The 24,577-nt window shown below is 44.0% G+C and overlaps 1 protein-coding gene across 1 annotated transcript in view; it reads left to right on the top strand.

Moving 5' to 3' along the window:
- Positions 1–24,164, top strand: part of LOC113407252 (putative tyrosine-protein phosphatase auxilin) — a 71,453-nt gene extending 47,289 nt beyond the window's left edge. Inside the window, exons 9-19 of the mRNA XM_026655544.1 lie at positions 855–934; positions 3,084–3,277; positions 3,381–3,461; positions 4,406–4,852; positions 8,717–8,851; positions 12,756–12,824; positions 13,821–13,940; positions 15,706–15,972; positions 16,725–16,870; positions 22,595–22,771; positions 23,949–24,164. Of these exons, the coding sequence (XP_026511329.1) occupies positions 855–934; positions 3,084–3,277; positions 3,381–3,461; positions 4,406–4,852; positions 8,717–8,851; positions 12,756–12,824; positions 13,821–13,940; positions 15,706–15,972; positions 16,725–16,870; positions 22,595–22,771; positions 23,949–24,050 (1,818 nt within the window). The 3' untranslated portion in view covers positions 24,051–24,164. The remainder of the gene's footprint in view (positions 1–854; positions 935–3,083; positions 3,278–3,380; positions 3,462–4,405; positions 4,853–8,716; positions 8,852–12,755; positions 12,825–13,820; positions 13,941–15,705; positions 15,973–16,724; positions 16,871–22,594; positions 22,772–23,948) is intronic.
- The last annotated feature ends 413 nt before the right edge of the window (positions 24,165–24,577 follow it).

Genomic DNA, 24,577 nt, shown 5'->3' with positions numbered 1-24,577 from the left:
AGACTCAGCAAGGCAGGATCCAAGTGTGTGGGGGGGATCCATGTGTGGATTGAGAGGGTTCTGTGTGGGGCAATCTGGGTGTGGGTGGCTCAGTGGAGAATCCAGGTGCAGGGGGGATCTGGATGCACAGGGGCTTATTTGGGGGGGGGGGGGGTTCTGGGGGCGGGAGGAATGGGGCTCTGGGGGGGGGGGCAGGGGGCGGGGGGGGGGGGGGTTTCGGGGGGAGGGGGGGTGAGGCTCAGTGAGAGGGTTTGGGTATGAGGGGGTCTGGATGCACAGGGGTTGGGCGGATGGGAGAGCAGCTCCTTCTATAGGGATCACTTCCCCTGCAACTGAGGAGCAATGGGTGCAGAAAGCCAGGGGGAGAGTTTGCAGAGCTTCCTTCGGCCGGGGGAGAAATCTGGGGTGGGTCTGACCCGGCCCCGGTTGCTGTGCAAGGAAAGAGGAAGTCCTGTCCTCCCCAGCCCAACCGGGACTAGCAGCTGAGCCTGGCACGGGATAGGAGCCACCAGCTGGATCTTCCCCAGTCCTGCCTCCTGCCCCACAGTGATTTACCTCTCTGCCAGCTGCTCTGGGCCCCCAAAACATGCTGCTGGGGAGGGTCGCCTGACTGCTTTTGTGGCTTCCCTTTGCTTCCCTGTCAGAAAGTCATTTTTCTGTAAGGAAGCAAATCTGCGGGGAACATAAATTCTGCGCATGTGCAGTGATGCAGAATTCCCCCAGGAGTATTTGCTTATATAGTTACAGTTAGTGAAGTAGAACTGATTAGCTGCTTGTATATCGTATAAATCTAGAGAATTACTTCCCTTTATTTAAAATGTGTATATTTAATCTCTTGGTTTTTTTTTTTTAAGATGACAAACACACAGATCTTCCAGATTCAATTTCATACTGGATTCATAGCACTGGGAACAACTATGCTAAAATTTACAAAGTAAGTACCTCTTAGAGCAGAGACCAGTACTGCACGCAAACTTCAGCATGTTAGCTGCATATAAATAATCTGACCATCACTGACTAGTTTGATAAAGTAACCAATGCATGTTGGCATATAAATAGGGCATAAATAGCTCTTCTAAGATCTGCTGCCTGAGTAGCTTTGACAACATTACTGATAAAAGACTAAATTGTCAGACTTTTATTCCAGTGTCTCTCAAATACCTGTTCTGAGGTGCTGGGGAAATGAGAAACAGGGTTTTCTGCAAACCATTTTTTCTTTTACTTTGAGGGAGCCAACTCTTCCCTAGGTACCACTCATTCAGTGAATCTCAAACTACATAATGGGCAATTGTGAAAATGCAGAAAAAATATTCGGGCTTCCCATAATGAGTGGTCCTCTTCCTCCCTATTTTTTTTTTTTTTTTTTTTTTAAATGGTCCAGGTTACTTAATATATTAAGTGCATGCATGATGTGCACTCTTCTTGTCTTGCTGGCTCATATCCACTCTGGACTCTGCAGTAGGAGAGCTGTCTGGAGCACCTGGAATATACAGTAGAATGTTTTACTCACATTTTCTGCCTACTAAGTGAAAGTCCCTTAAAGGGAAAATACTCTTGGACTTGCTGAGCCTCCCTAGAAAGGCGAGTCTCCCCTTTTGTTTCCAGTATAACTAATACCTGGACATCCCTTCAGCTGGCTCAGGTCTGCCTATCTCTGCTTAATGGGGAGGGGAGTTATGCCCACTACTTCCCCAAGGCTGGTGTGTTGTGGTAAAATATCCAAGAACATGAGTTATCCTAGGTAAATGTCTTAATTTCTGAGATGCAACTTTTATTTTCAGTGCCCCAGGTAACTTAATAGGTAAAACAAACAGATCCTCGCATACAGTCTGTGGTATATCTAACCCCTGCAAGGGTGACCGCATGGTGGTATGGCGTATGGGAGGATGAGGGGAACAATAAAATGGGTAAGATCTTGTTCCCTTTCATGGGTGAACGGAATAAGATACTTTCTCTGTAGAAGTGTTCAAGGGAAATGTCTCGTATTGATTTCATTAACTCTGTTTTACAAAGTTTTAAAATAACCAAACTAAGGCTTGAGTACTCTAAGAATGTTCACTGCTTACAACTTTTGCATTCATTAGACTGCAAAATCAGATACTGAGTATGCTCTTTACATGGTGCAGTGACAATAGCTTATTACTGTGCTGTTTTTCCTGACTTCTCCTAACTGCAAAGTGGTAGAGTCCAGTCAAAAGGCAGCTTGATCCATGTGATGGGGTGTAGAAACCCCACACTGGGTCAGGGAGCAGAAATGAGTAATGGTCTGAAACTGAAAATGGCAGACCAGAAATGTCAAGGCTGGAGGAAGTATGCAGCCTTCAGGCTCCTAATCAATAATTGAGAAGGTAACAGAATAGACAGAAGGGAACACCAACTCCCCCGACTCAGAGGGAACTGGCTTGACAAGGACTACACCCATGTGATGAGACAAGGAACTTTCTTGGGGACTGATTTACAGACTGTCCAATCACTGGATGAGTAGGAGAACATGGCTGTGGTTTCCAGTATAATAACAAGGCCTAGATATGGAATAGTTGATTTGGGGATGTGTCCTAGCCCACATCTACCTTATGGCAACGAGTTTGCAACTTGGAGCAGACTAATTTGGGTAACGGATTCCATTTTATTTTAAATAAAGTATCTCTATTCAAGAGGAGTGTAGAGACCCAACAGCAGTTGAAAAATATAGACGGAGTGCGGACAGCAGCACAATCTGTCAACAAGCGAGGTTGATTTTTTTTGAAATGAGGACTGTTAGGATGGAGTGAGACAAGAGTCTTTAGAGTACAATTTCTGCCCTCCCCTCTCTCCTTCCTTGGGCACTTGCTAAAGAATAACTTTGCTGATTTGTACAGTTCATCTCATAGTAACACACGCCAGACACTTGCTTCATCCTTGCCACTTTGCTGCTGTTTGTGTGCAGTTGAAAAGATGCTAGGAGTGAATAGGGGAAAGTGTAAAAATCAATAACGTGGACGTATACACACGTTGAAGACTTTAAACTTTATTTGTGTCTGCAAAAAAAAAAAAAAAAAATTGCTTTACTACTTTTAACTGAACAGCTTTCTGTCAACATTTAGACCTGAACTGGATGCATGTGACTCCCCAGAAAAATATCCACAGCTGTTTCACGTTACACTGGAGATAGAAATAGAATCTGCTGATAGACAGACTGACCTGACTCCTCCCTGGGAGAACTTCACAACAAAAGACATCAATGCAAGCATTCTTTTCTCCTCTCACCAGGAACATCAAGATGCTCTCGCCTTGGCAGGTGAGAACTGCCCTGCTTTGTGCACATTCTTAAGCTTCTAACGCTGACGACGCCCTTTTATGACTTTCTTCTATCCTGGTGCATTTGGTTCTTTGTCTTGCAGGTCGAAGCTCTGTAGATGCACCTCAGGATAACATAAAAAATGTTGGACAGGGGGCATTCCTCTCCTCTCTCAGCTGGCAAGGTACTTGGACTTGGCCTCTAGTATTTTCAGCCAAAGTATTGTAAAAAGTTGTCTCTAGTTTTTAAAGGATGAATTTGCTCAAGCAAAGGGTCAGCTTGTGAAAGCCCATTAGATCACCGTGGGCTACTGGTTAGGCTGCAATTTGAGTTAAAATGAACACTCCCTTCTTCTGCGGTGGTGAGATCACTGTGCCTACTTGCCCTGGATTTATCTGACTGAGGTAGTTGGTTCATAATCTCAAACTCAAAACCATTGATTCCAGCTGCTAATACCCATTAAAAGACCGTTTTAAAATACTTGCCTTTCCCAGTATTTCTCTTTCACTTGCAACATCCCTGTGGCACCTTTATGTGACTACGTACAGGGAGGAAGTGGTCTGTGCCTGCCAATGGGAGGGTTGGTGTTCCATGGGATGTAATGGTCTAATAGAACACGTTCCACATTATGAACAAGCTTGAGAACCTCTCCTGTAGCCTATATAGCACAAGTCTCCTGCAGCATCTTTGCAACATACAGTTTAGGAATCCAGCATGAGGGTTCCCCCTTCTACCAAACTAAAAAACTGGATTCAAGTTCAAGTGATGCTTTCATTAAAATGCTTCTACGTTTTTGCCCTTGCCATGTGTTTTAGTCCCCCATAAATGAAATCCTTGACAGATCAGTCGCGGCACCACATCTGGACCGAGGAACAGCTTCTGTTCTCATCCAGGCTCTGACGCTGTCCTGTTCTGTAGGCTCAATTTCCCGATCGGTAAAGTGTGGATATTTCTGTACGGTACAGAGTGATTGGGACTTAACTAATCTTTATTAGGCACTTCCATTTTAAATGTAGCTGAACACGTGTGTTTTGCTATTGCTGCCTTTTTCCATGGGAAGCTAATAAACTCAGTGTATGTAAAAACCTAAAGGACCGGCAGCTAACGTAAATTCTCTTGCTCACTTAGATCAGAAATCCGACAAAAGCAGTTCTCACCCCACCTCTGAGGATCGGGCAGCCCTAGTGCATGAGGAGAGTGAACAGTCCGACGATGAACTCTTATCCCTTTCCAGTCAGCACAGCAATGCTAGCAGCGACAAAACCCATGGGACTCCAAAACACAGCAAAAAGCAGCAAGAGCCTCCAGCACCACTTCCGCCTGAGGATGTCGACCTTCTGGGTCTAGACGGTAGCCCGATGAGCAAGAATTTCCCTGCTCAGTCCACTGCTCTCCCCTCTAACTCAGACTTGCTGAGTGATCTGTTTGGGGTCAGTGGTTCCAGGGCCCACAGCCAAGGTGGACAGGCAGCTGCTGAGGACGTCTTTCACGTGGGTGGGCCTGGATCTGCACACTCCACCCCTCGACGCTCTGCAGCTTCAGCATCTCCATCTCCATCCCCAAGAGTAGGAGAAGGTAACACTTCTTAGCCTAGTGCCTGACTTGGTACAAATGTGTGATGTTATCCCAGTGTTAAGCTCATTCTACAGTCGTTTCTGAGCTATTGGACTTGTAGTAGAGATGATGGACGAGTGAGATTCTACATAGGGAGGGATTTGAAGTATCTGTGAGGCCTTGCAAGGAAACCAAGGCATTTTGCACTACACAGAGCATTGCCCTCTGAGGAATCTCAAATACTACATTTTCAGTGGGCCCTGCTAATGTGCGCGCATACTTCTCGGGTGAAGGGACCTGTCCATTACACTCATGTCCAGGTGAATTAGTTATATTGGTGACATTTAGTATTTTATTTCTGTAAGTTTATAGTTTGTGTTGGGGGACTATTTAAAATGATACTGTGTAACAAAGGTAGAAGGAGAATATTTTAGAATTCATAAATCTTAGTGACCCAATGTCCATCTAAATGAAATTGACGATTCCAAACTGTGAAGACCAGCAGATATTTCTCATAATTCTCCAGTTAGAGGGACGCTGTGGGGGCTGGTAGGGGTATGCTCTAACCTACCAGCTGTTGGATTTATGCTAGAGATGGGCCTGTAGAGCAAAGTCTGGATCTCCACTTTCTCTTAGCTCAGAGGGGTGAGGAGCTGTGGTCGCAGTCCATCTCTGTCTATTTCTGCCTTCTCTCTTCTTTCAGCAGGCAAATACTGAAACATTAAAAATTCTCTCTCCTCCCTGCCTGAAGAAGTGAGTTTTTTACCCACTAAAGCTTATTCCCAAATAAATCTGTTAGTCTTTAAGGTGCCACCGGACTCCTCGTTGTTTTTGTGGATACAGACTAACACAGCCACCCCTCTGATACCTGCCTGCTGAAAAGTACAAGGCAGACTGTTTAGATGATACTGACACTGAGTGTCGATGAGTTTGCCCATAGGCTGAGTGTAAGAGATAAGGGACTGGGGCCAGACTCCTTTTGGAAAGGAGGAATGAAGAGGATCTATGAAGGAAATGCTGAAGGCCAGAGTCTCAAAGGCCCAGATTGGGGAAAGTCTGAGAAGTGGTTAATCAACTTTGCCAAAGGCAGCTGCAAGTTCTCAGAGAATGGAAACCCCTGGTCTAACTTGATTGCAAGCTTTGGAGGAGCTATTCCAGATCACTGGGCACAATACTTAAATTGCAGCGTGTCCCTATTGTGGGTGGGCTTTTTGTTCTGTTTTAAGAGAAAGCTGTAAAGCAGAACTTAATACCTACGTAGTGAAAAAAAAAAAAACACACATTCAGAACCAGTTAAAGAAATGTATGGTAAAGGCTGTGACAGTTTATCTTTTTAACCCACAACTATCAGTCTTGGGGCTTGTCTTCGCTACCCGCCTGGATCGGCGGGTAGAAATCGATCTCTCGGGGATCGAATTATCGCGTTTCGTCGGGACGTGACAATCGATCCCCGAATCGACGCGCATACTCCACCAGCCCAGGTAGGAGTAAACGCCGTCGACGGGGGAGCCGCGGCGGTCGATTTGCCGCCGTCCTCACAGCGGGGTAAGTTGGATTGGATATGTCGAATTCAGCTACGCTATTCGCGTAGCTGAATTTGCGTATCTTAAATCGATATCCCCCCCCCCCCCCCCCCCCGTGTAGACCTAGCCCTAGTTTCAAAGAACCTGTTTAGCGGCAGCATATGTTCATCAATGCATATGCTGAACTTCCTGATAATATATATATATTTTTTTTCCTCTGCAATTTAACAGCGTTTAAATGCTGAGTGTTAATGCTGTGGTGTTTTTTAAAATCCGCTTGTAGTGCACTAGATCGGGGCAGGCAAACTTTTTGGCCTGAGGGCTGCATCGGGTTTCGGAAATTGTATGGAGGGCTGGTTAGGGGAGATGCCTCCCCAAACAACCAGGCGTGGCCCGGCCCTCGCCCCCTATCTTCTCCTCCCCCCCCTGGGACCCCTGCCCCATCCAACCACCCCTTCTCCCTGACTGCCCCTGGAATCCCTGCCCCTGACTGCCCCCGGGACCCCTGCACCCATTCAACTCCCTGCCCCCTGTCCACCACCCCGAACTCCCCTGCCCTCTATCCAACCTCCTGCCCCCTTACCGCACTGCCTGGAGCACCGGTGGCCAGCCACGCCACCGCACAGCACAGAGCTGCCCGGCTGCCCAGAGCATTGCGCCGGTGGCACAGCATGCTGAGGCTGCAGGGGAGGGGGAACAGCAGGCCAGGAGCTCAGGGGACAGGCAGGAGGGTCCCACGGGCTGGATGTGGCCCGCAGGCCGTAGTTTGCCCACTTTTGTGCTAAATCAACACAGTGTAAGACTTGAGTAGAGTTCACTGTAGTAACACCTACTAAATGTGAGGTTTTCACAGCCAGTTCCTGAAGATCCTAAAGCTAACTAAAATCAGTGAATCTAGTCTCCTATTTTTAGAGGGAAACTTTTATTTACTAGTGCACAGACACCAGATGTGTCTACAAAACAAATTGAAAATTGCGACCGTTGCAATCTAAACCATGATGAGAACAATAATCTTTGTGAGGTGCGGGGATGGAAGGACACTGACAGATTTGGAGAAGGAAGAAGTGAGTGAAGGCCAAGGTACCTAGGTTCCTTGTGTGAGCAGTATGCTCATCCTGAGTATCTTGCTTCTGATATGATTGTGGTTTATGAGCCTCAAAGTTGATTTGTGAGAACACTCTTAAGAGGGTGATGGTGTGGCAAAGGGCAGGAGCAGACCTAGACATTGTCAGTCACGGTGGAAAACACATTTGGCCCCCTCTCCCCAACGGCTGAGCAATAACAACAAAACACCCAGCCAGCCAATCAGCAAATGGGGGAAATAAAAAGCACAGCAGTTAGGCACCCCCTGGGAGTTGGTGCGCAGGCCAATGACCTGCTTGCCCACCCCTAGAGCCAGCTCTGCCACTAGGGTCAGGAAAGGATCTCCAGGCAGAGTGGAACCATATGTTAAGGGGCAGGAAGGTAGTGGTCAAATGAGCAGCTTGGGCAGAATAAGGAGGACAAATGAGTGAGTAAGCCAGTATTCGATTATTAAGTAACATGACCGATGCTGCTACCACATAAGTGTAACTTCACTAGCGTACAGTGTTCAGAGCTCAGAATTGTCTTCTGTAACGTGCTGTGTTATTACAATAACATTTTGAGTAGTCAGATTAGATTGCTCCCCTCTCGCCTTAAACTTTGCTCCTTGTTGTTGGCAGCTTCTCCAAGTTAAAATGCGATGGGCTAAGCATGTATTCAAAACGGAATTTATGGAAGAGCTGAACTCAGTACCCGTGTCACAGATGTGGAAATGGTTCATATATACAGGAAAGGCACTAGTGCTTCTCTAAAGCTATTTCTACAAGAGCCTTTTGGAAACTCCATAATCTTGGTGACATCCTCTGGGTGTCTTCAAAGCTTTTAGAGAACTTCCAACACTCCGCATCTTATTTCTCAAATAGTTTTAGGAAGGGGAACGGGTTAGACTCCAACACCTGAAGTTTCTGGGCTATTCACTCATTTCTCCACACAGCCTGCAAGTCAGAATTTAACATACGTTCCTATAGCGTCCAACTTCAGCTGAATTTAGGAGCAGTTATCCTCCTTGGATAAGACAGATGGGATGTGCATCTGTGTTGCCATGGATATATCCTACAGAACCTAGAGTTGTAGCACTTGGTTGGAATACTTTTATATATTCAGTGTAAATCCCAGTTATCAGTCTGTCTCTCCCGGTTGCATCCTACCTCCTGTTAGTGTCTGTGGGAGTTAGAAATGATGCCTACTTGTTTTGAGGAGAACAGCTCTAATCCAGACTAATTAGAAAGGGAAAGCATGGTGTGAAATGGAGAAATTAACCTCTAATGCATTTTTACAGCAACTGCCTTTGACCCATTTGGAACTAGCCCAAAGCAATCTGGTCCGGATCTACTGGGTTCTTTTCTTGGTTCATCAAATGCCACTGGTGATCCTTTCCTTCAAGCAACAAGAAGTCCTTCACCTACCGTGCACAGTGACCCTTTTCACATGGGTAAGAAACTCAATGCCTCATCTATAGTATTTAAAATAGGTGTTTGTATAAGTAATGATGAGGGAATAAGCCATTAATAAGCACGAACATGCTTATCTCTGAAATAATGACTAAAGCACAGCTGCTCAATGGAGAGAGAAGAAAGGGCTTTCAGTCCCTAGATTTGCAGCTTATTTCTAATTTGAATCCTGTTACACTCCCAATCTGTATTTAATTATTGAGCCATTTGTGCACATGAAGAAATCGGACAGCTAAACAGCGATGCCTGCTTGTGTATTCATGTGGTTATGAGGTCTGATATGAACCAAATTACTATTAATTGCACGAAATAGGGCACAGCACATGGAGTCTGGTAAAGAAAACTCAGGACTCTTAGTGTTAGTCAGGCATCATCCTGGATCTAGATTTCTGGTGGTTCTTCACATCAGACTTATTTTGTTGTTGTTCAGTTGTTTCATTTTATCTTTGAGTCTCCATCAGACTGATGCTAAGCTTTGTGTGTTTAAAAAAGAAAAGGCAAGGAGCTTTTCTGCAGACAGCAATCTTCTCCTCCTCCTCCTCCTCCTCCTGCTCAATCTGAGTATCGTCTCTCTATGCCCATTTATTGGTGCATTACCACCAAATAGTCTCTCACTTGAAGTGAACTAGATATCACGTTGTTCATTCAGATACTGAGAACTTTTGATCCTGTCGCCTTCTCTGGCTTAAACAAATCCAGCCCCAAATTAATCCTCGTGTCTGATCATCTAAAACGCCTTTCTCGGGTGGAAAGAGAACAGGAGTACTTGTGACACCTTAGAGACTAACAAATTTATTTGAGCATAAGCTTTCGTGGGCTACAGCCCACTTCATCAGATGCATATAATGGAACATATAGTAAGAAGATGTGTATATACGTACAGAGAACATGAAAAGGTGGCAAGTGCCATACCAACTCTAAGAGGCTAATTAATTAAGATGAGCTATTATCAGCAGGAGAAAAAAACTTTTGTAGTGATAATCAAGATGGCCCATTCCAGACAGTTGACAAGAAGGTGTGAGGATACTTAACATGGGGAAATAGATTCAATTTGTGTAATGACCCAGCCACTACCAGTCTCTATTCAAGCCTAAGTTAATGGTATCTAGTTTGCAAATTAATCCTAGTTCAGCAGTTTCTCATTGGAGTCTGTTTTTGAAGATTTTCTGTTGCAAAATTGCCACCTTTAAGTCTGTTACTGAGTGACCAGAGAGGTTGAAGTGTTCTCCTACTGGTTTTTGAATGTTATGATTCCTGATGTCAGATTTGTCCATTTATTCTTTTGCGTAGAGACTGTTTGGTTTGGCCAATGTACATGGCAGAGGGGCATTGCTGGCACATGATGGCATATATCACATTGGTAGATGTGCAGGTGAACGAGCCCCTGATGATGTGGCTGATGTGATTAGGTCCTATGATGGTGTCACTTGAATAGATATGTGGACAGAGTTGGCATCGGGCTTTGTTGCAAGGATAGGTTCCTGGGTTAGTGGTTTTTGTTGTGTGGTGTGTGTGTGTGTGGTTGCTGGTGAGTATTTGCTTCAGGTTGGGGGGCTGTCTGTAAGCGAGGACTGGTCTGTCTCCCAAGATCTGTGAGATATCTTAGGTGGGATATTCTCATTGGAAAGTTAGTATTACAAAAGAGGGGATTTTTTATCTCACTGGCACTGGTGTATTTTAGCTCTGCCATAACATGGAAAGGTGGAGGGTACTGGGCATATCAACTTTGTTAATTGGACACTTGAGTCCTAGCCAGAGCCGGCTGTATCAATGAAAGCAGTTAAACAGTATCTTGGCTCTTTATGGTACTAAATTACAGTTCTAGTGCCGAGAATAATGAGGGAACTTGGCAGAAGGTGGTTGTGCAGTCCAATAATGTTTGAAAATCTGACCACTTGTTTCTCTCCGCTGCATTAAAGAAACCCAGTTTGGTTTATCTGTGTATTTTTATACCACTTCATTAGAATGAAACAACTTGCTGTCCCCTCTGAAATACAGTTACACCTTTGCTTTCCTTTAATGTTTCTGTGGCTGCTGATCTTTGCTGACAGGAGGATGTAAGGTTTTACTTAACTGCTAAGGCTTGCTCTGGAATGGAGAAGTGCTTAGGAGAGTGTCTTTTGGCTCCTTCTGAAGCATGATGCTGGCTCAGAACTGTGCTACTTTCTGTAAAGACCAGCTTGAATGATTTCCCCCACTCACCAAGATGCTGTATTTGATGTCACTTCCCTTCTATCAGAGCTGGGCTTTGCATTTAATGTACATGTTTCACTTCTGATGTTACAACTGAACTTTGTTTTACAATTTGCTTTCTCTACCTTTTTTTGTTTTTGTCCTAATGAAACAATTCCCTGACTCTTTATCCAGGGTCCAGATCATCTTTGGGGGAGAAACGTCAGGGGGAAAGGGCTTATGGGGTGGAAATTTCTGTGAGCGTTACCCTGTTCGCCAGCCCCTTTCCAGCACAAACATCTGAACCCTGTGGAGGATATGTGCAGTCAGTGCTGAAGAGAATCCATGCACTACCGTGGTGGAGGGAATGGGGACACATGTAATCTAGGAGCAGTGCCCGTCACCATGGTATTGGAGCACCATTTCTGTATTGTTCAGAAAGTGCCAACTTATAATGTTGACTAGGTTCAGATCTTGGTAAGCAACTGTTCTGGCAGGCTGTTTCTGTCCAAAGCAAGTCACCACATCGTGATATTGAGGCTTATTTATGAGGTGCATTTTTCATTTGATTTTCATTTTGCATTTTCCCTTTGTGCTGCTATGTTTATATTTAGGGGGTCCTTACTTTCACAAGACAGGCCTGTCGCTCCAGAGAGAAGCTCATTTTCTCAAGAGTGGTACAAAAAGCTCAACAAAAGATAGAAGGGTCTGTAGATTTGCAGCATTCAGTTGAGTTCAGCAATTTCTGGATTTTTTTTTTTTAATTTTATTTAAAGCGCTTAAGTGTAAGGGATTATAAGTAAATATATAAGGTATCATAGTGTTGCTCCCCCAAAAGGAATTCCAAAGTACTTCAGACTGCCTGGAGAAATAGTCAGCATTACTAAGGTAGAGGGAAATAGTAGTAGGTTTCAGGGCAGGTAACATACATGGAAGAATGAAATCTTGCTTCATTTTAAAGCACTGAATTCAAAAATGATCCTGATCTAACTTGGGTTAGAACTATTTTCTTTACCCAAGACAGGTCACGTTTTTAATGGACACACTCTCTCTTCTAAAATATGGGATTCCGCAAACATTTCAAAACTTGAATTCTTCTACTGCTGGCACTTGCCAAGATGAAGGCATCTGTTGAATGTGCTAGATACTTTGCTCTGACCTTCCACCCAGTACAGTATCTCTGTGCTCTGGTCACGACTTAAATTCTTTCAGGTAAATTAATGTGTGGTAATAGGCATCTCAAACTGGCACGATCTTAATTTCTGATAAATTGAGTGCAAGCCAACTAACTTTGTTGCCTAAAATAAAACTGCCTAAAATCATCCTCATTTGATAGCTACAGATATTTACTTAAAAATCCTAATGGGTGGTGATCACATTGATTTTATGCATTGCCTTTAACCAAATCAGAGAAGTTTGTATTGGACTGTGCAGCTTGTACAACTGAGTCACTTGAAACAGACATTAAATCTGTGTACCGTGCTTAACAAAACGTAATGGGGTGGGGTCAAAGAGAAACCTTACTCACAATAGGTGTGACTCAATACGTGACTCTTCCATCATTACCAAATCACAGAGTACCACTATACAATTTCATTCTGCACTATAGGTTTCTTTACTTTTTTGTTTTTCTTCTGAGGCTGGGTTAGGTTTTCTTTTTGTAATACCTTAATAAGTAACAATCGTTTTGTTTAGCTTCTAGTACACCAACGGTTGCCATACAACCAGATGTTTCAGGTGGCTGGGAGTGGTCCAACAAATCAGGTTTGTATGGTACCACTTTCTCACCCTTTTTTTTAAAGGTGAATTCTTAATGGGGAAAATATTACAACTAGCTGAAGAGAGCTGGTTTCTTCTTCCATTACCTAAAACTGTACTCACTTATGTTGTATTACTACTACAACAACAACAACAACAACAACTTTATTTACTCCATTGATGGAACACACAACTAAGATTCTCCCCTGAACTTAAGGGATCTAGTGCATGCTCCTTCAAAGGTATGGAGGAAGTTATGCATGTGAAATTTCTGTCCTTTGAAGGTGACAAGATTGTAGGTTACTGTAGTAACAGTGAACACTGAAGTAGTGCAAACCATTTTTCATGCAGAATTTCACATCCCTTCTCAAAAAAATAAGTCTAAATGAGGTTGTGTGGCCCTTTCTAACCTCCAAATTTTACTTCTCACCATCTGTGACAGCTGTTTTTTGCATCAATGTGCAAGACTTCCAAACTCTGCGTGGTACAATGTAAAAATTGATCTGAAGATGAAGGGTTTAGCTTGAAAATTGAACCATTTGATTGAAAATGGTCCTCATTTTGAGCAAAAAACCTGCAAAATGTAGCAGGTCTCATGAAATGCAAACTTCTCAGCCATTGAGATCTTCAAATACATTGTGGAGTCCTAACTGTGGCTAATGGCTAGCCACTACATAAAATTAATTCAAAGCTTTTAAAGTGTTTCACTTCCCCCCGCCCCCACTACATATGATCGCAAAATACCATGGCTGCTGTAGAAGCAATCTGAGAATACCAAGCCTAATATTTTCTTGCATAGTTGGTGTTGACTTGTGAGAGAGATGAACCATTTACTCTTCAAAGTATAAAATGTCAGTTCAATATACAAAGCACCTCGATGTTCTACAAGAGCATGCTTGACTTAAAGATTAAGATGGTAATATACTAGTGTGAATCCTAATGGTAAGTTTGAGCAGAGCTAATGTTACAGATTGGTTTTACAAACTCTGTTTCTCTCTGTAGGTGGCCTTGGTATGGGAAGCAAGTCAGCCGCTACAAGTCCCACAGGATCTCTCCATAGCACTCCCACTCATCAGTCCAAACCACAAACTCTGGATCCATTTGCTGATTTGGGGGCTCTTGGTGCAAATTTAGCAGGTTGTTTTTTAATACCTCAAATCACATGGCTGGCCAGTTTAGAAGAAATGCTAATGTGGAAGGGTTGAGTTAGAATGGGCAGCTTGGGATTTGAGGCAGCAGTATTTCTGGGGGGAGGGAGCGTTGGAGCAGTTTACTACACTGACACCTCAGAGATGGGTTTTGGAAAGCAGCTGTTTCGAAGAAGGGAGGGGATGACTAGATTCTTTATGCCTCTTCAAAGCTGGACTTCTTCTGAGTTTGCATCTACAGGTGCTTGTTGGAAGACTTGGCTGGGACCTCACCATTGTTAGGCAGCATGGGTTTGTAAGGTATAACATGAAGTCAATGACTCGCCAATGACCGGTTTTAACTTGCGAGGAGCTGCTGCCTTGAGGTTTTTTTTTTTTTTTTTTTTTTTATCCTTCACTTAAATCTGATGGCAACAAACGTGATAAAACAACAAATGGGGCCTGGCTCAACCAATATTTTGGACACCCCCAAAATTTCAGGGGTTCCTGGGAATGATTCTCCACCTGCCCTTTCAGTGGGCTTTATTTCTTCTGCCTGGGCTTTGATCTTCCCCTCCAGGCTATGCCTTTTTGCTGTGCCTGCTGCTCTGCCCTGACTCGCTGCTCCATCCACGCTTCCCCTAAAGCTGGGGCCTGGAACCCCAAGGATCCTGCCTTAATTTGTGTCTTCCTGCAAATGACACTTCACTTTCTGACTCCTAGATAAATGCTTTTGGCTTAGGTTGTCCTGCAAAATGATCAGAGGCCTCCAAACGCTACTATTGGAAAGACTTTTGATCACGTTGGTTTTAAGACCCTCTCATGTGGTCAATATCTCTGCCTTTCTCCCGCTTCCACATCAGTAAACACAGAATATTTTTTTTTTCATTTGCCAGCTCCTCCCACCCTCTGCTTCTTACATTGGACAAACTAACATGCCTTTGGCTGCCGTTTCATTTCTTCATCTGTGTCAATGTCCGCATGGTTCTGAAATTAGGTTTCCCAGTTCCCTCTGCTGGCTTGCCACTTGCTCTGCTGGAACAAAACAAACAAGTGCCAGGCATTCTGTAAGAGAGCAGCTGTTGTTCTTGCTTTAGTGAACCTGTGTAGTGATGTGATGGATTCTAAAAACAAGCAAGAGGTTGGACTCTACAGGATATGGACCAGACTTTAAATGTTCAGCGTAGTTCACATTTTTTAGGTCACATGAACTTAACCAAACTTACATTAAATGTATCTGAATTCAGCTTGATGCTTTAAGCTCCGAAGGATAACATTTTTTGGTTACATCATTATTTTAGTTTTGGCCATTTTGGTACCTTATGCCCCTCAGGAAGTAGTGTGTGTCTACGCATACAATCTCACGGCAAATGTTTTAGTAAATGTTGCTTGGCATTGTAACCACCACAAGAAATTGTTTGGTTCCTGACTGTCCACCATGTGTAGGACACAAGGAGCTACCTGTGCTTATTGTTAGTTTGTATTACAATAGCCTCTAGAGGTTCCAATCCAGGTCAGGGCCCTTTTCTGCTAGGTGCAGTATAGACTTAGCAAAGGAAATTCCCTGCTCCAGAGAGCTTACAAACTAAATATAGACTAAGACCAAAGGAAACCAGTGAAGTGACTTGCTCCAGGTCACACAACAGGGCAATAGCTGAGTCCGGACACTGGGTTCTGTTCCCAGCTCTAAGACCAGTGCCCTGTCTATTGGAACATGCTGCTAAACTTTTCTTTTTTCCTCCCCTCTTCCTATATCGCAGGGGGGTCTTCATTTGCCAGCAAACCAACCACACCGACAGGAATAAGTGGCGGATTCCCTCCTATGGGCTCTCCACAGAAACCATCTCCCCAGACAATGGGAGGTAGTGGTTGGCAGCAAGGTGCCGGATACTCCTGGCAACAATCACAGTCCAAATCCCAGCAAAACATACCACATGCCTCTCCACAGAACAGGCCCAACTACAATGTGAGCTTTTCAGCAATGCCTGGTGGGCAAAACGATCGTGGGAAAGGACTAGCCAATGCTGGTAAGTGTTTTTCCTCCGCCCCCAATGACTTCCAAAATGTTTGCTGCTATTTAATGTAGCTCATTGCAAAAAGAGATGAACAATTTATGACCAGAGTAAATACAACCAAACTGATCATTGTATGATCTCCAAGGGCAATTACATTTTGTACTTGGGTGGGGAGAGACGGAGGGGAATGATGATTCTGAAGTTCGGTGGTATTCCGGAAATTCTGCATTCCTAACACACCTACAGCCATATGGGAATGGGCGATGGGATGAATCACTTGATGATTACCTGTTCGATTTGTTCCCTCTGGGGCACCTGGCATTGGCTGCTGTCGGAAGACAGGGTACTGGGCTGGATGGACCTTGGGTCTGATCCAGCATGGTTGCTCTTATGTTCCAAAAGTGGCCGTAGATTTTGTGTGGCTCTGTTTGAGTGTCCAGCTAGACATGTCTGATTGCAGAACATGTGTTTCCCTTCAACTGGAGCCTTGTGCTTGGAATGCCTGAATCTGGAGCCCAAGTGTATCCAACTTAATACATGCAACTAGTTGCCATTTCTGAAAATGCCTTATGCTCTGGGGGGTGGGGGAGGTGGTTTCTACATCATGAGGTGAGAATTTACATACAGACTGTTAAAGCACATAACCTCTTAATACTTGGTGATCAGAATATTGCTTTGGTGGGCAACTTGAAGAAAATGTTCTTTAATCATACTGCATATTTACAAGAGTAGACGCTAACTTAAGCTTTCTGACTTTTATTAAGACTCAAAACCAAAAGTGTCTGCTGATTTTGAAGATCTATTATCTGGTCAAGGCTTTAATGCCCACAAAGACAGAAAGGGACCCAGAACAATAGCTGAAATGAGAAAAGAAGAAATGGCTAAGGAGATGGACCCTGAAAAGTTAAAAGTAAGCTGCATTCTTGTTGTAGTGTGATAACTGTATCCACATTTGGAACGACTTTCCTTCCAGCAAGCTGAAGACTGAAATCTAGCTCAGTTTCTTCCTTACAATAAGTAAAACTAGTCACTTTTAACTTGCCACAAGCTTGGTTTTTAAGAACAAACTCCTGTGCCAGAAACTACTAATGCCTTCGTTTATGGTATTCCTGTATTCACTTAGCACTCACTCCATTCTAGTATGCACTCATCTACTTCATGCTTGGGGTCCAAGATCTTCTAAAATTTACTATGTCACACTGTATTCCTCATCTAGGCAGGAGCGGCACCAGGGTTTTTGCCGCCCTAGGCGGCAGCGCTCCTCCTCTGAGCATTCGGCAGCGGGGGTCCTTCCGCTCCGCGTCTTCAGGGCACTTCGGCGGCGGGTCCCGGAGCGAGTGAAGGACCCACCGCCGAATTTCCACCGAAGACCCAGAGCGGAAGGACCTCCCGCCGCTGAATTTCCGCTGAGGACGGCAAAAGGCCACCCCTCCAAATCCTGCTGTCCTAGGTGACCGCCTAGGTAGAAGCACCAGCCCTGCAGGTAGGCATCAAACTGTCATAGTAGAGCCACATTTAAATACAAATGATCACGAACTCCCTCGCTTTCCACTCACAATCCTTAACTACTTATGTGAGATCTGCCATCTGGGCCAGCACACTGCGGGATTGAGCTGGGGACCCCCAGAGCTGAAAGCTTGAATTGCTACAGTTTGAACTAAAGAGCCACATCTCTTTAGCTGTGTCTGTAGCCGACTTGCATCATGTGCAGATTGGGTTCTGAGGGAGCCGTGTATCACACACCAGTGAGTTACATTTGCATGGAAAAGACACACTTGGCAAGCAGCTAAAAATGCATTTGATATCTTAATACAACTTAGCAGCTAGAAATGAAGAGCTCGCAGTAGGTGACTAGTCAGCTCTCTGGAGCCCACCAGCAAATGCTCTGGTTGCTGACATATCACAATTTGGGGAAGTTTGTCTTTGGAAAATCCCAATTCTCAAATCCAAGATCCCAAAATACAACTTTTTTTTTGCTATTTAGAATAAAGAGCACTTCAGTACAGTAAATTTTTTTTCTTTTAAAATGTTAGTCCAGAATAGAGCTGAGCAAATCTGTTTTTTCTCTGGTACAAAAAAACCTAGAAGCTTCATAAGGTGGCATGCTGGAGAATTCTTCTTGTAACTTCAAAAGCAGCCTTTCCAAGTAAAAGCTGCTCTTTCACCTAGGATTTTTCCCTCTTCCTTCCTCCCCCTCCTTTCCTGCTCCCCCATCTATAATGAGGGGGTAGGAGAACTAGTGTTCAGGTCTTTCAGTAAATCCTCAAATATGCTCTGGATTTGAGAACAGTCCTCTGGGAATGTTCCTGCAGCTCTGGAGTTCTAGCTTACGGTTTAGATCCGTCTCTGTAGTAAACTGAGTTTCTTGCTCAGTGACATCGCCATGGCTAGTGGTCTGCCACAGGACTTCAGTTAGCCGTACCTGCTAAAGTCAGGGCTGCATTTTGTTCTCTGTATTTGTTGATCCCACATGCTCTAGCATTCTCCTGTTTCCTCTGCTGAAATTCTTTCTCTTTGAAGCAGACTTGTTGATAGAATTGCCAGATTATGTCCTGGGTGAGCCATTCCAGGAGGGAAACTATGTTGCTACTGAAGCTATCGAGGTAGAATGGGGTGGGAGGAGGAATAACTCAATCAAAAACGAAGTAAACTTCGTTAGCAAAATACAATTTATGTTAAATTTGACAGTGGAAGGCTTGGGGATCAGTCTGGATGTGCAGATAATAGGTGCAAAATGTTCTAAACATTCAACAATGAACACTAATACCAGCCTGATTATAACTACACCTCTACCTCGATATAATGCTGTCCTCGGGAGCCAAAAAATCTTACCGTGTTATAGGTGAAACCACGTTATATCGAACTTGTTTTGATCCGCCGGAGTGCGCAGCCCCACGCCCCCGGAGTGCTGCTTTACCGCATTGTATCCAAATTCGTGTTATATCAGGGTAGAGGTGTAGTTGTAATCTTCTTCGTACTTATTGGATATTACTCTTACCTAGTATAGGCTACATAATTCTTCTAGTAATTCAGCTGGTTTTGAGTTTAGTGCATGCAATATTGTCTTCCCATTAGCATCTTGCAGAGCAAATGAAGTCACCAGTCCAGCTGATTTTCACAATGCCCTTTTCTGATGCTTTTTACTTCTGTGAGTCATCTCTTATTTTAGAGCTGTTGAACTATTTATAGTAACTTTTGTCTGTCTTGTTAATGGGAAAGTAGAGCTGAAATTGACAACAGCTAAAGATTACTAGATTGCCTATGTAGTGTATAACTACCATATTTGGCTATTGGATTATGTACCTTGCTAAGCAGCATGAAGGGAAACCTTAAGGCAAAGTCCTCCGAAATCTAAAGATGCATTTCTTCTAAAAGTTACATGCCCAAATGTGGCTCTTCTCAGCCTCCTGTAAAAGGATTATTTTGGTTATACACCTTACATTCAAAGGAATGTACATATTTCAAGCTTCATATGGAGCATGAATTTATGGAGCTCAACCACTAGAGTGTGTTACGTTGGTAGTCCATCGATGACCACGACAAAACCTGTGCAGGAAATTTTTTGTGAGAAAGCCGTTGCACAGGGGCAATCCCACTCTCTTGGCTGTGGAAGCCAGACTCCAGCGGCACGAAGAATCGTTATGGCTGGGGACTTCCTTAGCTGCAGTGGGTGACCAGGATATCGTCCATGCCTTGTCGTGCTGACCATCCCCCATAGCACATTGCTGAACCGCCTTCATGGCTGTTGAATCACCCCACCACTAAAGTACTTGTCTGAGAAAGCAATAACAAATTACCTGGCTCTTGACCCACCTCTAGCATGTAGTGTGGTCTTTCCTGGTGCATGTCTGCACAATACTGACAGAATAGCACATTCGGACTGAGAGCGAGCTCATCATTGGCATGGTCCCCCTACATTGCCACCTATCTGGATTTCAATCTGCACAGATTTAAGTGGAGGCTAAGTGCCAGTATAACATAGCAACAGATCTATATCTAGTTTCAGGTCACCTGGGTACTCTGGGGACTAATAGCATAGGGCCTTGCCCATCTGGCTGGCTGGTTCATATCCTGTTTAGGGCAGTAGCGGTCAAATGTTTCCAACAGAGTGTGAGCTGGTCAGTCCTCTTCCTAGTGGCACTCTTATTGGTGAGCTCAGCGGAGATGTCAAAGAATAAATGGACACAGAGGGAATTACCCTCCGATTCCTAAGTTTGGGTCTTCCAAGTCCGAGCTGAGGAGCAGTGGAAAAAAAGTTGCTGTTCCTATTCTATGGATAAAGGAAAGATTTACCACAGTGAAGACCGAAATTCCATCTCTCTCACTTTTTGATGGTACTTAATCCTCATCACAGCCTTTTGAGGGGAACATAATCTCCACCTTACAAATAGGGAAACTGAGGCTGAAAGATGAGACGTTTTGCTCAAATCCAGAGGCACAGTTACTAGAGCTGGGTTTCACATTGAAGAACTCTGACGCTGCTGCGCAATTTAGAGTTGTAAATGTCAGCTGACGGTGTGACGGGTTGGATCACAGAAACCCCCTTGGAGCTGCCAACTGATGTGCCAAGACTACTTCTGCCCCTGCTTTCCCTGCCAGCTGGGGACTCCAGCACCCTGTCTTGTTGAGCCAGACACACCAATCTGCTCCAACACAGACCCAGGATCTGAACCACGTGCCCCAAAGCTGCAGACTTAACTAAAAGCAACTTAAGAAGTGTTCCTGTCTTTAACACTCAGATGCCCAACTCCCAATGGGGTCCAAACCCTACATAAATCCATGTTACCCTGTATAAAGCTTATCCAGGGTAAACTCATAAATTGTTCGCTCTCTGTAACACTGATAGAGAGGTATGCACAGCTGTTTGTCGTCCCCCCCCCCCCCCCCCCCCCCCCCCCTCTCGGTCAATTAATAAGTAAAAAGTTATTTTTATTAAATACAGAAAGTAGGATTTAAGTGGTTCCAAGTAATAGCAGACAGAACAAAGTGAATTACCAAGCAAAATAAAACAAAACACACAAGTCTAAGCCTAGTACGGTAATAAAACTGAATACAGGTAAAATCTCACCCTCAGATGTTTCAATAAATTTCTTTCACAGACTGGACGCCTTCCTAGTCTGGGCACAATCCTTTCCCCTAGTACAGCCCTTGTTCCAGCTCAGGTGGTAGCTAGGGGATTTCTCATGATGGCTGTCCCCTTTGTTCTGTTCTACCCATTTATATATCTTTTGCATAAGGCGGGAATCCTTTGTCCCTCTGGGTTCCCACCCCTCCTTCTCAATGGAAAAACACCAGTTTGGGTGACATGATCACATGTCACTGTAAGACCCCAAGGCTTCATTCCTCCCAGCCTGACTCACAGGAAGGCCTGCATGCAAACAGAGCCATCCACAGTCAATTGTCCTGGTTGATGGGAGCCATCAAGATTCCAAACCACTATTAATGGCCCACACTTTGCATAATTACAGTAGGCCCTCAGTATTTCATATTTCTAGTTTCAGATACAAGAGTGATACATTTATACAAATAGGATGACCACATTCAGTAGATTATAAGCTGTGTAATGATACCTTACAAGAGACCTTTTGCATGAAGCCTATTTTTGTTACATTATATTCACACTCCTCAGCATACTTTCATAAAATCATATAGAGTCCAACGTCACAGACGGCTATTGGCCATTCCCCTTTAGCACTGAATATGCCCTTCCGAAAGATGCTATTCTGTAGATCCTTTTTTAAATCAGGTACCCGTTCAGTGCTTTGTGGGAGTGACCGAAGGTTGTCATAAGGAAGGTATTGTAGGGCAAAATGTGTGCAGACTCTTTAATGACTTAATTACTTTCTAAAAAAGGAACAGATTCCAAAGGTGGAACACGAGAAGAGGGGAGGAAAGAAAGTGGTACTGGCTCAGTCAGTTTCTGATCTTCTTTCTGAAAGTTATGTGCCTGCATTCACCGGTGTCTGGTGAACTGCCCCGCTGGGACATAGTTATCGTCTCTCCAAGGTAGTCCCCTCACAATTAAATGCTTAAAGGGGCTGTTCAGTCATTAGTTATGCATCAAAGCTTGCCATGAGAAGTCCACCAATCTATTCCCAAGGGAGGGTGGTGGTGAGAAGTAACAAGGTCAGACTGCCACAAAAGGCTACAGTGGTGGTGCAGTCACTTTGATGATCCTGAAATACTTATCGCCGAGACTGTACTCATATGAGTCATGTACAGAAGGTGAGTGGAATCTAAACTGTTATTCCTCCCCACCCCAATACACCAGAGACTCCTTAAACGGATGCTTCAAAAATTGGAAAAACGGGACTCATCCTATCGTTTCCTCAAACTTTATAGGTTTTGCTGCCTAGATAAACACTACTTGCTTTTAAAGCCTCCTCCCACCTATGCTTTTGCTATAAAAAGACAGTCAAGCCTTGTAAAAGGTGCTTTTTAAAAAGAAAAAAAACTTTCCCCACTTTGAGACTCTCTGATAACGTGTTCTTCAACCTTTTCTAAAATCTGGACCTGAGTGTTGCGGGGGAGTGATCCTTGGAAACCCTTGCCATCTAAATGGCAAAATGTGGATTTGACACTCTTCGTATCAGTTATGGATGCTTTCTTGTTGAGAATTGTCTCTTATCTCCAGATCCTAGAATGGATTGAAGGGAAGGAGAGAAACATAAGAGCACTGCTGTCAACGATGCACACAGTGTTATGGGCTGGAGAGACTAAATGGAAACCCATCGGCATGGCAGATCTTGTAACTCCAGAACAAGTGAAGAAGGTCTACCGGAGAGCAGTGCTTGTTGTTCATCCTGACAAAGTACGTATATCTTTTTTTTTTTTTTTTTTTTTTTTTAAAGAACTAATCTCATGAACAATTGAAAAGTGAGCTAGAAAGCATGAGATGTGATTGCACCAACTCGTTAAATGGTTGAATAGGGAAACTGAATCCAAAAAGTGCCAACTGTGTTCTCAGGACCAGCCCCTTAAATGAGCCTCAGGCGGTTCAAATTGGGTACAAACTTCCCCCAAATACAAGGATGTTCAGATTCAGGGTTTTGGTTCATCCTCACATTTTAGTTGTTAAGGCAGATTATCCATGAACTGCTACCATACTATCAAATGTCCTGCAGAGCATTAGTTTATAATGAATGCAGATGGGAAGAGTTGTTTTTTTTAAAGTGATCTTTACTTTTATAATGATTGAAAATAGAAGACAGGCTACAGTCTGTCAACAGTGTGACATGAAACCGGAGATTGATGTTCAGATTTGATCCATTAATCCCTGGTAGTCTGGGGATGCTTTGAGAGGATGGTGGCTTTGGTTTTGCTCTACCCGTGGCCCCAAGACTGGGTTTGCATAACCAGGGATGACCTTTGAGAACAATGTTTGGGTTGTGAGGCTTGCAAGATAGGGAGGGAGATGCTTCTGTTGGGGAGTTGGAATGACCTGCTGTCAGCAGGGCCGGCTCTGGCTTTTTGGCTGCCCCAAGCGCACCCAAAAAAAAGCATCCGTGCCACCCTAGGATTGGGCAGAATGCCGCCTCCAACAATCTGCCGCCCCAAGCACCAGCTTGCTCAGCTGGTGCCTGGAGCCGGCCCTGGCTGTCCGACAGCAGCACCCTTCATTGCGTGTAAGGTGATGGCCAATTCAGTGTCCTTTCACGAAAGCCTGAGGTTAAAACCCTCATTGCCCTCATCTTGGGGCTGCAGTGCTATATTCTGGAGTTGCAGGCAGCCTCCAGACTAGCTGTGAGGCACCCTCGTATACTGAAACGCTATGGGGGAGCGGGAGAGCCATCAAGTTTCATTAAGCTGTACTCAGGGTGAGTAACCCTAGTAAGAGCAGGTAAGTTTAGTGAAGCAAAAGCAAACTGAGAAGCCCTTTACTTCAAGAAAAACAAACAAACTACTTTAAACGACAGTGTTTAAATGTCAGTTGTATGTATTCTGGTTTAGCAGATGGGTGATGGATTCTTTACTTTGTTCTCTTTTAGGCTACAGGGCAGCCATATGAACAGTATGCAAAGATGATCTTCATGGAGCTAAATGATGCCTGGTCAGAATTTGAAAACCAAGGCCAAAAGCCTTTATATTAAGCTACTTTCTCAGACCTGTGCTCATGCTTGTATAGTCTCTGATCACAACTTTGCCATTTTCACAGATAACCAAAATCTGGCTGGAAATTTGGAAGTTTCAAAATTGCTCATGAACCTAACACTTATCACGAAGAAGAACAAAATGGATGTTCCCTCATACATACATCACACAAATTTCAAAAGCACAGGAAAATTTTAGCCACATGTCTCCTAAGGGGACCTGTGTAGCTAAAATTGCTCATAATACTTTGGAAGTATTTCATATTTCCAGAATTAAGTGGGGTGAGGAAGGAATGCATTCTAGACAAAGGTGGAACTGTTTTGTCTTGGGACACTTGACGTCCCACTTCTGACAATGAATTCTAGTGAGACCCCGCACTTCAAGTGAGTGTAATAACTGGAGATTATGTCCAACCTTCCAAGCTGAGATCCAAATGTAAGTGTTCACCTCCAGGGACCTGGTTTAGGCACCTAATAATAATAATTAATCCTCATTTGATATCTCATCACTTTTAGGATATTCTCAA

Source organism: Terrapene carolina, unplaced genomic scaffold (assembly GCF_002925995.2).
Source record: "Terrapene carolina triunguis isolate 2854851 unplaced genomic scaffold, T_m_triunguis-2.0 Scaffold210, whole genome shotgun sequence".
In the NCBI taxonomy this organism is placed as follows: Eukaryota; Metazoa; Chordata; order Testudines; family Emydidae; genus Terrapene; species Terrapene triunguis.
The sequence above is the reverse complement of the archived record's forward strand: the minus strand, read 5'-3'. Positions and strand labels throughout refer to the sequence as shown.